This window comes from Malus sylvestris, chromosome 17 (assembly GCF_916048215.2).
Source record: "Malus sylvestris chromosome 17, drMalSylv7.2, whole genome shotgun sequence".
Classification (NCBI taxonomy): domain Eukaryota; kingdom Viridiplantae; phylum Streptophyta; class Magnoliopsida; order Rosales; family Rosaceae; genus Malus; species Malus sylvestris.
Window position 1 is genome coordinate 23,808,261 of NC_062276.1, and position 13,678 is coordinate 23,821,938.

Consider the following 13,678-nt stretch of genomic DNA (forward strand, 5'->3'; position numbering starts at 1 on the left):
TGTTCACATATGCTTGATACAACATATCTTTCCCTTTTGTTCTGACTTGCTGTGCTGCATTTGCGTAGACTCTTCATGCCGACAGTTTTATGTTACGTCGTCGGACTTTCTGCAAGGGGAGTCATTTTGCATTGACCTTTTGACCCTTCGACCTTACACACTTTTCTCTTTATTTTTGATCATCAGATGTAGCAGATCAAAAGAAAATCAAAAGCAGAGTGTGCAAAGACAATATCGAGTTTCGGTTGTAGAGATTCCACCACTTTAGTAGTTGTTGTTTCAATTGTCCATGATTTTAAGCTGGTAGTTGCAATTCAAGATCTAATTTACCATCATGTATGCAAGGTTCAAAAAAGCGCTAGGCTCTAGGAAACTATCCATCTGCTCGAATTCACCCCATCTACTCACCTCTCCATCCATTATCGAATTAAGCTCAACTTCTTCATTACCACCGTCAACAATCCATCCTTGCACCGTGCTAGCTTCACTAGCAAGTAGCACATCCACTCCATCCTCCTCTCTTTCCTTCTTGTTGATGATCTTGGCATTGAATTGGACATATACTAAATTGCTAAACCTTGCTGCATTTAGTATGTTCCTTTTCTTTGTATGCAATCCTTCAAAAGTGCTCCAATTTCTCCCACACCTAAATGAACATGTAGTCAATGAGAGAATCTTTATAGCTATTCTTTGCAAATTAGGTACACAATTTTCATAAGTGGACCATCATCCAACAAAAGAAGCCCAAATTACACAATTAGTAAAGACACATTAATTTATTATTTCTTTTTTTGTCAAATGATAGATTTGTTAGAATAGATGTTAGATTAGAGGGCTGACGTGGTTCAAACTCAGGCCGTGGTGCAAATGCAACACTCCTCTCCACCACTGTGGTAGAATGCTACTTGTATTTATTAAAGTATTATTAAATAAATTAGAATTGTGAATACTCATATCCAGATGATAGTTGTCACAATTTTCAATGAATCATACCTCACAGCCAAATGTCTCCCAAACCCACCTTCTTTTTCCTTATACTTCAACCAATTTTGGAGAATGTGTGGTAGGACATCATAATGGACTTTATTGATGGTTTGCCACCATCACATGGAAAACTCAATCTAGTGGTGGTCAATCGTTTGTCATGGTATGGTCATTTTGTGCCTATTACCCACCCTTACACGCCATCAAAGGTGGCAAATATATTCATTAAAGAGATATTCTGCCTCCATGGCCTTCCCAAAAGCATCGCCAGTGACCGGAATTCCATATTCATGATCGATTCTGAATAACATTCTTCAAAGCGTGGTGTACACAACTCTGTTTTTCTACTGCCTATCATCCACAGTCGGACCGGCAATCGGAATTACTGAACATGACCTTGGAGCATTATCTGAGATGCTTTATCAGTGATAAACCTTCTAGTTGGAGTTCTTGGTTGCCCTGGACCAAGTGGTGGTATAACACCACTTATCAAGCTGCCATTCGAGTGGTGGTATATCCTACACTAGTGTCATTTTCTATGTTACGGGTCCAAAAGCGGTTCACACTGTCGATTCAACCCTCCAAGAGTCGGATTCTCTTCTCAAACAACTTCACTACTGTAGGATTTATCTTATGGGACAAATAAATATCAAAGGATATTCCACCCACATGAGGATATTAATCTCCTAATTACCTATGTGATAATTAGATGAAAATCAAGAGATATTCATATTAGAATATACTTGGGATGTTCATGGGCATTTCAGTCATTTTACGCTCTTTCCAACCACTATGTAAGGAGGCTTTGGGGAAGAGAAGAAACACAAGCTTTTCCACAGTTTAAATATTCTAGTTAGGTCTTTAGAGCTATCACTTTTGGCTCTAGGTCTTGGGAGGCGAAAACCAAGGGGCAACTCGACATACCGTAGCCAACCCAACGACCTGCGAGGTACTAGACGTGCACGAAGGGTCAGAGTAGTTGTTCGTGTTTGTATTGGCGTGTCGAGATTCAAGCTTTTGCATAAAAGATACACACGTTCTTCCAAATTTATTCATAGTCTTCCAACAACTACTATGACAGATGAGGAATTATGTGAACAACAATCGCACTAAGCGCGATTTCAAGTCGAAGACTTTGTCTATATGTGTCACCAGCATCTGAAACGTGGCTTACAAGATGGATTTGCCTCCATTTGCTCCTGTCTGAATCAAAAATCATCATGTATGTTCGTTATGGTAGTGCTGTGTGTCTATATCTCCTTGTTGTTTGGAATATCTCTCCATGTAAGCTCCTGTCTGAATGTATTTAGAAACCCTAGCCTTGGCATTTGAGGATATGAATGAACAATTGCTTTTTGATTTCCTTCTTGTTCTCTGCTTTATCAGTATGTCAGTCACGTACAAATTTAAATAGACTTGTAAAAAGATCAAATTAGTGTCAGATCAGCTTTGATCCATATATTCAAAGTCATTTGTAATTAAATTATCAAATTGAAAGTACCATTATGCATGGACAAATTCATGATTCGAAAATGGGGTGGATTGAATTTTAAACCGAATTTTCATAAGTTCAACTATCGAAGATTCTGCATGGTTTCGATGTTTTTATAGCATCTCCTAAATTCTATAAATATAGTAAAACACTTCTATTATCTATTTCTACATCTCCAATTACCTTCCTAACTAGTAACTACAAGATATTTCTAAAAATTACAAACGGTTAAAGCATTAGAATTATAAGTTAAATTACAAACGGCTAAAGCATTAGAATTATAAGTTAACAACAATAGATTAGAAATTTTCCCTTGGACTATACTTCACACGTAAACCGTAGGAAACCAAATTGAAAAGTGAAAAAGCAAAGTCAGAAAGGAAAAAATAAGTCTGAAGTGGAAGAAACTCTCGTTTTAATAAAGAAGAGTAAACTACTAAACGTCGTCGTTTGGCTCAACCATCTACAGACATTTACAATCTATTTCACCGTGATGGGATATTTTTGGTTTCCGAAAAATCTTGCCAGTCCTGCGTTCGTCCTTGTCAAGTAAATGAGTTAATTTTGCATCGTTTGTCCAGAAAAAAGAGAGAGTTAATTTTGCATCGGATTCGGATCCGGATCCATTGACTTGTTTAAATTAAGGGGACCGAAATCATACATTAGTTTAGCTTTTTTTCTCTCTTTAGTTTTTGGTTTTAAAAGAACCTGAATTTCAAAAAAAAAGGAAAAGCAAAAAAAAGAAAAGAAGGAATCATGAAACGGGTATTGGGTTTGGGTCACTGCGGGCCCATCTCTTCTTTACCGGGTATGCTTTTCCTCTAAGCCTTCCCGTTAGGCAAACCTACATAGGCCCACACCGTAACGACTAACCCCGAGGACAATTTGGTCAATTCAAACCACACCCTTCCCCTCTCCCCTTTTACCTGAAAACGCTTAATAAAGCTCATCATCCTAGAGAGAGAGAGAGAGAGAGAGAGAGTTCTAGAGGGAGAAACTATCCGGTTCGAGTGTCAGCTTCGTCGTTTTCCTCCTCAGCACATGAACCCTAATTGACGGAACCCTAGAAAATCAGAGCGAGAGAGAGAGAGAGAGAGAGAGAGAGAGAGAGAGAGAGAGAGAATGGTGGGGCCAACGCTGGTGGGTCTTCAAGACCACCTGAAGCTGGCGAGGGAGTACGCAATGGAAGGGCTCTACGACACCTCCCTGATCTTCTTTGACGGCGGAATTGCTCAGATCAACAAGTACATTTCTTGATTTCTGATTTTCTTCTTCTTCTTCCATTTCTTCTCATTTCGTTACTGTTTTATCTGTTTGGGAGCAATTTGTTGAATTTTCTAGGTTTTTGGGTTCGAAATTGTTTTGAATTCGAGCTAATTGCTTAATGTATGGGGGATTTTCAAATTTTGTTGTATATGTTTGATTCGTGCGACTCCAAGATTTGAATTTTCCAGGAAAATGCTCATTCTGTTTGGGATAATTTAACTGCACATAAGGTGGAAAGAGAATTTGTGGGCATTTTTTGAAAAATTTCACAACGAACCGAGAGGCCCTTCACTTCTAATTTTCTGATTTGTATATGAAACTGAATAAATGGGAAAGGATTAGTTCTAGGGATTACTCATAGAATTTGAAAGAAACAGAATAAGGTGTATAAACCCATGAATGTATTTGGACTGCCCACATAAAAAAGTTTTCAAATTTGATAGGAAGACTACTTCTATAAAGTCATAGTTCAAGATTTGAACTAGGTTGAGCAAAAATGTAACTTTTTAACTTTATGATTATAAATCTTACCAGTAACATCATATTCCTATCATTATGCCCTTTATTAATCAACAAGGCAAGTTCTACAAGATAACCGTATTTTATTTTTTGAGGGGTAGGGGGCGATTTCCATGTGCATCGGTACAAGCGGCGTACTTTGAATTGCCCTAACCCAAGATGCTTTATTTTTTCTGTGTATTTAATTTGCATGACAACAAAAAGTATAATAGTGAAGAGGATGATTTTTGCCCGGTTCTCACTATCAGACAGAATTATAGCAATCCAAAGATTAATAAGACCAGAAAGAAGCTTTGTCATTTTCTCGTCCTATAAGATTTTCTAGCTGCTATATTCTACCAAACAACTGGATGGGTCTTTGCCAGACTATAGTCCGCTTTTAATGTATCATGGGATGGAATTCTGTTATTTATTGGATTACTTTTGCCACTGTTCCTACCTAAGTCTATGTACTATGAATTTGAATTTCTTATTTTGTTCTAGGCACCTAAGCACACTCGATGATCCATTGATTCGTGCGAAATGGATGAATGTAAAGAAAGCACTTTCTGAGGAAGCAGAGGTTGTGAAGCAATTAGATGCAGAGAGAAGTGCATTTAAGGATATTCCCGTGGGCCGGCGCCCTTCGTCACCTCCAGTTCATGCTAAGTCGTCATTTGTTTTTCAACCCTTAGATGAATACCCAACTTCTTCTGGTTTTCCCATAGATGATCCTGATGTGTGGAGGCCACCAAGTCGGGACACTTCGGGTAGAAGACCTGGAAAGGCTGGCCAAGGTGGTACGAGGAAGTCACCACAAGATGCAACTTGGGCTCGTAGCTCTGCAACCAAAACAGGCACACCTGGCCGTGGTGCAAAGGCTGGTGGATCAAGTAGGACTAACTCAGGGGCTCGAACTTCTACTACTGGAAAGAAAGGCACTGGTTCTGGCAAATCTAGCAAGGCAGATTCAGCGGTAAGTTCAATCAAATGATATATTTCACTGTACTATATTTAGTTCGTTAATGTATTTGGAATACAGGATTATTTTTGAAGCGTAAGGCGCTGATCTTCACTTTTGCAAATACCTATCACTAGTTAATTAAGTTGTGGTAAAAACATTTATCTTATACTCTAATATTTTGCTTCATTTAAAGACAAGGTTATGACCTTGTATTGTAGTTGTTTGCATCAAAGTTGGAATCTTTGGTTTCAGTACCTTTTATCGTCCAGCTTACTGATTTGTTTTTGGAATTTATAGAATGGTGATGCTGAAGATGGAAAGTCGAAGAGGTCACAGTATGAGGGACCTGATCCGGATTTGGCTGAAATGCTTGAGAGGGATGTACTGGAAACCAGTCCTGGAGTGAGATGGGATGATGTTGCTGGTTTACAAGAAGCAAAGAGACTTTTAGAGGAAGCCGTTGTGCTTCCTTTGTTAATGCCGGAATATTTTCAGGTATCGTTGAATGGTTAAAACCAAATGAAGATAGTAGTATCTTGCATCATTTTTAGTCTCTTTGGCATGAATGGCATCAATTAATGGTTAGGGTTTCCTTGTGAAGTTGGGGAACTGGCTATTGGCATGTTATCTTTTCTATGGTACAACATAGCTTTGGTTAAGAAGCAGCACTCCTTAGGACCTACTTTGAATTTGTAACACTTGTGTAGCTACTTTTTGAATGGTTCATGTCTTTTATGGAATTGATTTGACAACATTTACATAGGGAAAATGAAAATAGTTATATTAATATGTCCCAAATAGTATTCACATCTGTACCTTGTACCAATTTCACATTTCTACATTTCACCGAAGCAATTGATTCTTTTTCTACATGCTGAAATGTCTCGATCCTGATAGGCCATTTCTCACATTGAATTTATTGCTTTTTGGATTGTAGGGAATTAGGAGGCCATGGAAGGGTGTTCTAATGTTTGGTCCTCCTGGCACTGGGAAGACGTTACTTGCTAAAGCTGTTGCTACTGAGTGTGGCACAACTTTTTTCAACGTCTCCTCTGCTACTTTAGCTTCAAAATGGCGTGGAGAGAGTGAACGTATGGTACGGTGCTTATTTGATCTTGCAAGAGCTTATGCGCCAAGTACCATCTTCATCGATGAAATTGATTCGCTCTGCAATTCCCGGGGGTAAGATTTTATTTCAGTTTTACTTAAAAGAGCTTATTGCATGTATGTTACGTTTGTTGCATGTTTTGTTTTAAACTGTATATCTTCTTGTTTTTAACATTTCAAGTGTAAAATTCATTTTAATGTCGGATTTTTCCTTATGCTGACCTAAATTCAAAATATCCATATGTCTAGGGCATCAGGGGAGCATGAGTCATCCAGAAGGGTGAAATCTGAACTTCTAGTTCAGGTAGATGGGGTCAACAATACTGGTACTAATGAAGATGGTACTCGTAAAGTAGTGATGGTTTTGGCAGCTACTAACTTCCCATGGGACATAGATGAGGCACTCAGGTTGGTCCTCATCTTGTTGTATTTAAGTTTCAGACTCCTAACCGCTCTTCAAACTTTGAGTTGGAAAGAGTGGTAGGCTTAAAAAACACTTGACAATGCCTGTTCAGTCTTGATATTTCTAACCCGATGTTATTCATTCAGGAGGAGGCTGGAGAAACGTATATATATTCCCCTTCCAAATTTTGAGAGCCGTAAAGCACTTATTCGGATAAATATGAAAACTGTCGAGGTACTGCAGTTACTGATATTCTATTATGGTTATATTATGCATGTTGCACCTTAATTCTATACCTTTCTATAACTTCATTGTAATTCTGTAGGTTAATTTTGGACATGTGTTTCTGTCGCGGCTTAATAACTTAATATGGCTCACATGGTGTCCTCTTATGCTATTAAGGTGGTGATACCAATTAGAAAATGAAAATAGAATAAAAGTATGTGGCATCTTCAACGGCGGGATAGCAAAATCACTAATTTCCTGGGATTTTTGGTTTTTGTTTATCATATAGATTGACTGCTCTGTGCTCTAGACAATTAGAATCTAAGATGTGTCAGAGAATTCATTTTGTAATTTGAACATGTAAAATGTCTGTAGTAACGTCATAAAGATGAGAAACAAATGGTAAATATTATTATTATTATTATTATTATTATTATTATTTTAATCCTAGATAAATTAAATTATAAAAAATGCTTCTGGTGCATCAGGTGGCCCCTGACGTAGATATGGATGCTGTGGCTCGTCGAACAGAGGGATATAGTGGTGATGATCTCACAAACGTTTGCAGGGATGCTTCCTTGAATGGGATGAGGCGCAAAATAGCTGGAAAGACACGTGATGAGATTAAGAGCATGTCCAAGGATGATATTTCAAAGGATCCTGTTGCCATGTGTGACTTCGAAGAAGCCTTGGCGAAGGTCCAACGGAGTGTTTCTCAAGCTGATATTGAACGGCATGAGAAATGGTTTCACGAATTTGGATCAGCATAAAGTTTATCAGCTCATATTGGATTGTTGCAGTGCATGGTCGAGTTTCCGAGTGATTGTCTTGTTGTCCTTGATATTCCCATTTGAGTTTAGGCAGAAATTAGTTGGTGTACCCCAAAGTGTTGGAAGAGTGTCTCATAGTGTTGTGCTATTTTGCATCTGTAACCGTGTATGTGTATAGAATCTGCTTTTCGCAGAGCTTATTTTAATTTTTATCCATACTAATACACTCCAAATTTCATTCAGTGATTTATAACTAGACATTCAGTGAAAAGAACGAAGCAACATCCATGTGATTTAATGTATGTGCCATCATCCAAACATTGCTCATATGGACCGATTCCCTAACCAAGACCCAAGTTGAATATTAGAGTGCGCATATCATGATAAACGAACAAACGGATTACAAAACTAAAAATATTATTGATATCAAACACTACAAAATCGTCGAGACGGCTACATAAACTCCAAGAGGCTACATTATGACTAGCTTGTTATTCATACTAAACTATAAGTTATATTTATAAAGAGCAAAACCTTGAAACCCTAATTCCCATGGGCTAGGCCCAAACTAACAAGCAAACCCAAATAATCAAATAACCATAAAATACTAATATTTTCCAAATACATGTGTTATAATATGAATAGTCGACGTGATTCATATTTATATATGTAATATTGTAGTGTATTGGTAACCTACATGACGATACTAGAGTCATATAGAAAAATTCTCAAGCATATAGCAGACAAAACTTCACCATCTCAACTTCTTGCTCAAGATTAGGGGTGCAACTCGGGCTGGTTGGACGGGTTAAAAGGTCAACCCAATCCTAACCCAACTTTTAGAATTCGGGTTCGGGTTCGGATTGGGTTTTAATCGGATTCATTCGGGTTTGGGTTTAATTGGGTTCGGGTTTACTTGGGTTGGTTTTGGGTTGCCCAACTTTTTCAAGTTTTAATCGTGTTCATGCAAAGTTCGAATTAAAATACAAGAAATACCAAAGCTAGTACCAAAAGAAAAAAAAGAGGAACACTTCATTGTCCAAAGCTAGTACCCAACTCAAGTCTTATCCTTTGAAGCTCTTGCAGAAAAACAAACCTAGTACCCAACTCAAGTCTTGTCCTTCGAAGCTCCTGTAGAAAAATCAAAGTGTGGCTACCAGAAAAACAATTGCTTTCTGCAACTCCATGCACTTTTCTATCATAATCCATCAAAAGTCACTAGTCAATCCCTCCATGAAGGTGCAAAGGTCATTGAGAAGCATGTTGCACAGCTCAACCCAATCGGGTTTGGTTAATCGGATTGGGTCGGGTTAGGTTGGGTTGGATAAATAATCAACCCAACCCAACCCAACTCAATCAATGAACGGGTTGAAATCGGATTGGGTTCGGACGGATTATAATTAAAAAAACCGGCTTGTTCAGATTTAAAGTCGAGTTGAACATGGGCGGGTTCGGGTTGGCCCAACCGAAGTTGCACCCCTATTAAATTTTAAATTCCTCTTATTCACTACTTGATTGGATCTCAAGTTTTTAAAATTTTGATTAATTTGTTTTTCTAAGACACCTGTTCCTCGAACCCATCTTCGGAGGCGTGATCACTTGAAAGTTGAAACAACAAATTCCAAATCTTGTTTACCAAACTGATCGGACTTCCATATAGCCAATAGCAAATCCCAATTATCAATCGTAAAATTTATTACAAGAAGATGGAAAATTATGAAAGCTTCTTATTGTTTGTTTGTTCGTTGTTTTTTTTTTTTAACAAATGATATTATCTACACTAAAGGGGAAGGGTGAAAGCTTCTTATTGTTAGTATAGATTAATGAATTGTATGACAAGCTGTGTTGATTGAGATATCCACTGCTACACAATATTGTCAGTCCCATTAAATTTAATCCTGCCTATAACAAACACATGTCTACACTAACATATAATTCAATCTAATCCAATAAAACTTAACGAAGCCAAACAAACGCACTCTAAGATTACAAAATGCATCCTTTAGCCTTACCCCCACAATCTAAAAGTTTTCGGCCTTTGGCTGCTTCTTTTAACCTAAAACAAAATAATGGAGTTAAAAAATGTCTTTGGTGATGTGATGCCCCAATGCAAGTGCAAGGTGGCTTAATTTCATAGAAAATTTAAAGAATGTGAAACAGAAAAAGGGCGGCAATGTGGTGTGCATTTTGAGGGAGCATAATTCCACAGTACTAATTAACTAGCTCTTATAAACTGTTTTTTCTAGTTTCTAGTTAATTAAGTTTGCTCCACTAAACCTTGTGTCTCACACCAAATCATGATCATGAAAACTTTCAGTTTGAATTTCAATCTAATTTATTTTCAATATCTTTTTCTCCTTGCCCTCTTCACCTTCTACTCTACAATCGGTTCCACACAGAAGATTCCAATTCCATCAGACCCAATTGGAGGTAAAATACATATATGTGCGTGTGCGTGTGCGTGTGTGTGTGTATAGAAACTATATATTTTCCCTTTGAACTTGATCTTAATTGGTTCACTTAATTTGTTGCTTGGTGTGGTTAATATTGCTGTGTTGGTAATAATAATTGGGCTGTTTTTCTTTTGATTGTATGCATGGCAGATATTGTGTGTGAAGTGGTACATTGTGGGCAAGGAGTATGCAAGGTTTCTAATGAGACATTGCTTGGTTTTGATTGCGAGTGTAATCCTGGTTGGAAGAAGATTCCGATTGGTCCCTTTACCTATCCCGCTTGTGTTATTCCAAACTGTGATTCTCTCTCTCTCTCTCTCTCTCTCTCTCTCTCTCTCTCTCAAGTCTTGATGCAATAATTTCCCTTTTCTTTGGTACCTAAACAGAGCAATAGTAGCGGAATGAAAAGTTTAAGGTCATTATGTATACTGTTTATGACAATTTTCCTATAATTGTCTTGTTTAAGAAAAAATGATATTGGGGATTTTTTGGGGGGGATTCAAACACAGGACGTCGGATACATGAATAAACACTCTTAACCAATAGAGCAACAAACCCCTCGCAAGTTTCCCAGATTCTTTCATTTTAAAGAGAAGTGTAATGAAGGTTTAGTGTTCAAACCACTTGCTACTTTTAGTGGCTGATCAAAATTTACTCGTAGTTTTGAGGATAATCATGTTATAAACTTGTATCACCAAACTAACTGTAGTTTGAAATCCCATAGCGGGGGAGACTCCGCTATGCAATCTCGCTAGTCACCTTTGTTTATGTGAATCTGATAGTGTAACTATAATCTAGCATTGCCAATGTTATAGATGCAGGCTCTGGGCGGCAATTCTTTGCTTTCAAATAAATAACAGATGAACGCTAATCACAATGCCAGGAAACTGATTTGGGAAAATGCAAAAAGATAAATTGACATATTATATTTTAGTCATTGTTTCAATCAACCATGTAATAATTGAGCAAATCAGATCAGTATTTTGTCAAGAAGTCACGTACATAGATATTATCTCAAGTTCTCAACTTACTACTGCCTATATGATTTTTTTTTTCTTCTAATTATCTGGACGGTAATATTCCACTTACAAAATAACAATTGCAGCATGAGCTTATTGTCTGCTTTATTTTGGCTTATTTCAACTGCTAAGTATATTAAATTCAGATACTCTCACTCCACAGTTACAAAAAAAAAAAAAAAAATAGAAAGGAAAAATACAACAACAGTTTCGTGAATGATGATAATGCAGGCACGGTTAATTTCCAATGTGATGGATCTGCCTCACCGCCCCCACCACCTGCTCCTGTGGTTCCTCCACCAGGTGATTTAGCAAAATATTATATTCATCCATTCATCTATCATACACATAAGGTTTTTTGCTTCAAAAACGATTTTAAAGTGAGTAAACGTATATTAATCACATTATCCGATCCCACTGTTAACAATGATGAAATTGAGGGCTGGTTTGATATTGCTGTGCTTTAAAAAAAAACTGTTTTTGTTGTACTGTGAGAATAAGTAGCTGTGAAATAAAGTAGCAGAGTGTTTGGTAAACTTTTTTGTAAAAGTACTTTTAGAAAAAAAAGTAATATGATAATGTTTGGTAAATTTTTATGCAAAATAACTGTAACAGTGTGAAATGATCAAAACCAAGCTTATCTATCATATTTCTTTTTCTTCGTTTCCTCCGCTACTTCTTTATCATATTTCTTTTTCTCCATTCCCCAAAACCAAGCTTAATTCTATCTTTTACATTTTTTTCCTTTTCTCTTTTCTCTTACTTTTCTAGAACACTCTCTCTAGAATCATCTCCATTTTTTTCTCCTTCCCGTCCAATTGCCTCCCTGTCTCTCTCTCTCTTCACTTTTTCTCTCACCACCAAATTCCATTCTTTTCGCCACTTTCTCCCTCATCATCAAATTCCATTTTTTCTCATTCATTCTCAGAAAAAGCTTCAGGATTTGTCATATGGGTATTATTTTTTGATTTTTCACAAGCTGAATTTCATATGGGTTTCGGCAGATCGGTATTTTTTGTCTTCTGGGTTTTGGCTGGCATCGTGGAGTTTGTCGACAATGTCGTGGCGGATGAAGGTGATGGTCGAGCGAAGAGCGAGATTGGGAATCGAGGAAGTTGAGGATCTAAGTAGAGGAGAAGCGCTGCCTTTCGATAGCGAGCTCGGCGATAAAGCTGGGGGCGACACAAATCTTCAAAGATCTTTGATAGAGATGAAGGGAGGATAAGATTGCCAGAAAGTTTCATTAAAGGGTCACTATTCACCCGTGTTTTAGAGGTCTGCGTAGAAGCTGAAAAACTAGTTTTTCAAAGTTGCCTCTTGCTGCTTCTGTTTTTTGGTTTTTTTTCACAAAAAAATTGTGAAAAAAAGCTAAAGTTGGAAGTTTACCCACCAAAAACTCTTTCAGCTTTTTTTTCATACAAGTTTTTTTTTAAAATCACCTCAATCCCAAACCATACCTGAGCCCTGCCTAAAGTATGATCGGTCAGAAAAAGTGATTCAAGCAGTGCGCATATTGAAAGCTTCATACCAGAAAAATCTTTCACTTATGTTTCATGAATTTCGGAGATTAATAAACTGCATTAGTAAAAATGAAATGACTTAATTTCCAGGTTGTGAATTTGTTTGGTGTGGCGATGGAACCTGCGTAGCAAATAGAACTGGACACATATGCCAATGCCCTGTGGGCACGTGGAACTTGTTGGATACGCCAGAATTAGCATGCTTTAAAGCATGTAAGCTAATTTTCTCCAAACCCTAATTCTTACTTCACCATTATTAAACATAATGGAAAAAAGTTAAAGGAATGAATTTATAACTGTCCGAAGAAAGTTTAGGTTCTACCATAAAATTAAATGACACTATGGAAAATCGCCCAATTACGTATAAACACATGCAACATTCATTTTGTTTAGATATATAGGATTGATACTCTTAACACTATCCTTATAGTCACTTTGTTTATTTTTCCCCTGTAGGTTATCTTGGAGGAGATTGTAAGAGTAAGGGATTTGGTGCACCAGAAAAATCGGATACTGCTAGCTCTCTGAAGTATAGTGTAACATGTACGTACTGTACATTTAACAATTTTTGGGCTAACGTACTAACACAGAAACTGATAATTAGTAAAGAATAATTATGGTGACACATGAGATTAATTCCAAGGAAACTAAAAACTCCAGTATTCGGTGGAAAGCAGCCAACTGTTTTAAGAATTTCAATTGCTAGTTACTTAACATATGCATAATTTCCGCTTGGTTCCAACCGAATACTAGGACTCTTGGACTTCAAGTATTCAATGAAAAGCAACCAAATATATATTGAGGATTTTCGGTTGGTAGTTACTGAGGTACAGTTACCTAATTTTGAATTGGTTACTACTGAATACTTGGACTCATGTTGGACTTGCTTATAAGGCGTAGTGCAGTATAGACTATTGGTAATTATATATCGAGTCATACTTGGTTTGTGTTAAGAATATAATTTATGGTAATGTTAG

At 37.2% G+C, this 13,678-nt stretch overlaps 1 protein-coding gene and 1 long non-coding RNA gene across 2 annotated transcripts; both read left to right on the forward strand.

Annotated features, from left to right (window-relative positions):
- Window positions 1-3,415: 3,415 nt before the first annotated feature.
- On the forward strand, window positions 3,416-7,983 carry LOC126610235 (katanin p60 ATPase-containing subunit A1-like). The gene is made up of 7 exons (XM_050278234.1): window positions 3,416-3,720; window positions 4,745-5,216; window positions 5,502-5,699; window positions 6,142-6,386; window positions 6,561-6,719; window positions 6,861-6,948; window positions 7,428-7,983. The coding sequence occupies exons 1-7, from the start codon at window positions 3,599-3,601 to the stop codon at window positions 7,707-7,709; spliced, it is 1,566 nt and encodes a 521-aa protein (XP_050134191.1). The 5' UTR covers window positions 3,416-3,598; the 3' UTR covers window positions 7,710-7,983.
- A 3,875-nt stretch (window positions 7,984-11,858) lies between these two features.
- On the forward strand, window positions 11,859-13,222 carry LOC126610240 (uncharacterized). The gene is made up of 3 exons (XR_007618434.1): window positions 11,859-12,456; window positions 12,792-12,914; window positions 13,158-13,222. It is a non-coding gene; the product is annotated as an uncharacterized LOC126610240 (long non-coding RNA).
- Window positions 13,223-13,678: the final 456 nt, after the last annotated feature.

Excerpts from the sequence above, each read along its gene's own strand:
- LOC126610235 (XM_050278234.1), top strand. The coding sequence starts at position 3,599 with ATGGTGGGGCCAACGCTGGTGGGTCTTCAAGACCACCTGAAGCTGGCG. Across the intron at positions 6,387-6,560 it reads TCGCTCTGCAATTCCCGGGG|GGCATCAGGGGAGCATGAGT; the intron begins GTAAGATTTTAT and ends CCATATGTCTAG. Across the intron at positions 6,949-7,427 it reads TAAATATGAAAACTGTCGAG|GTGGCCCCTGACGTAGATAT; the intron begins GTACTGCAGTTA and ends CTGGTGCATCAG.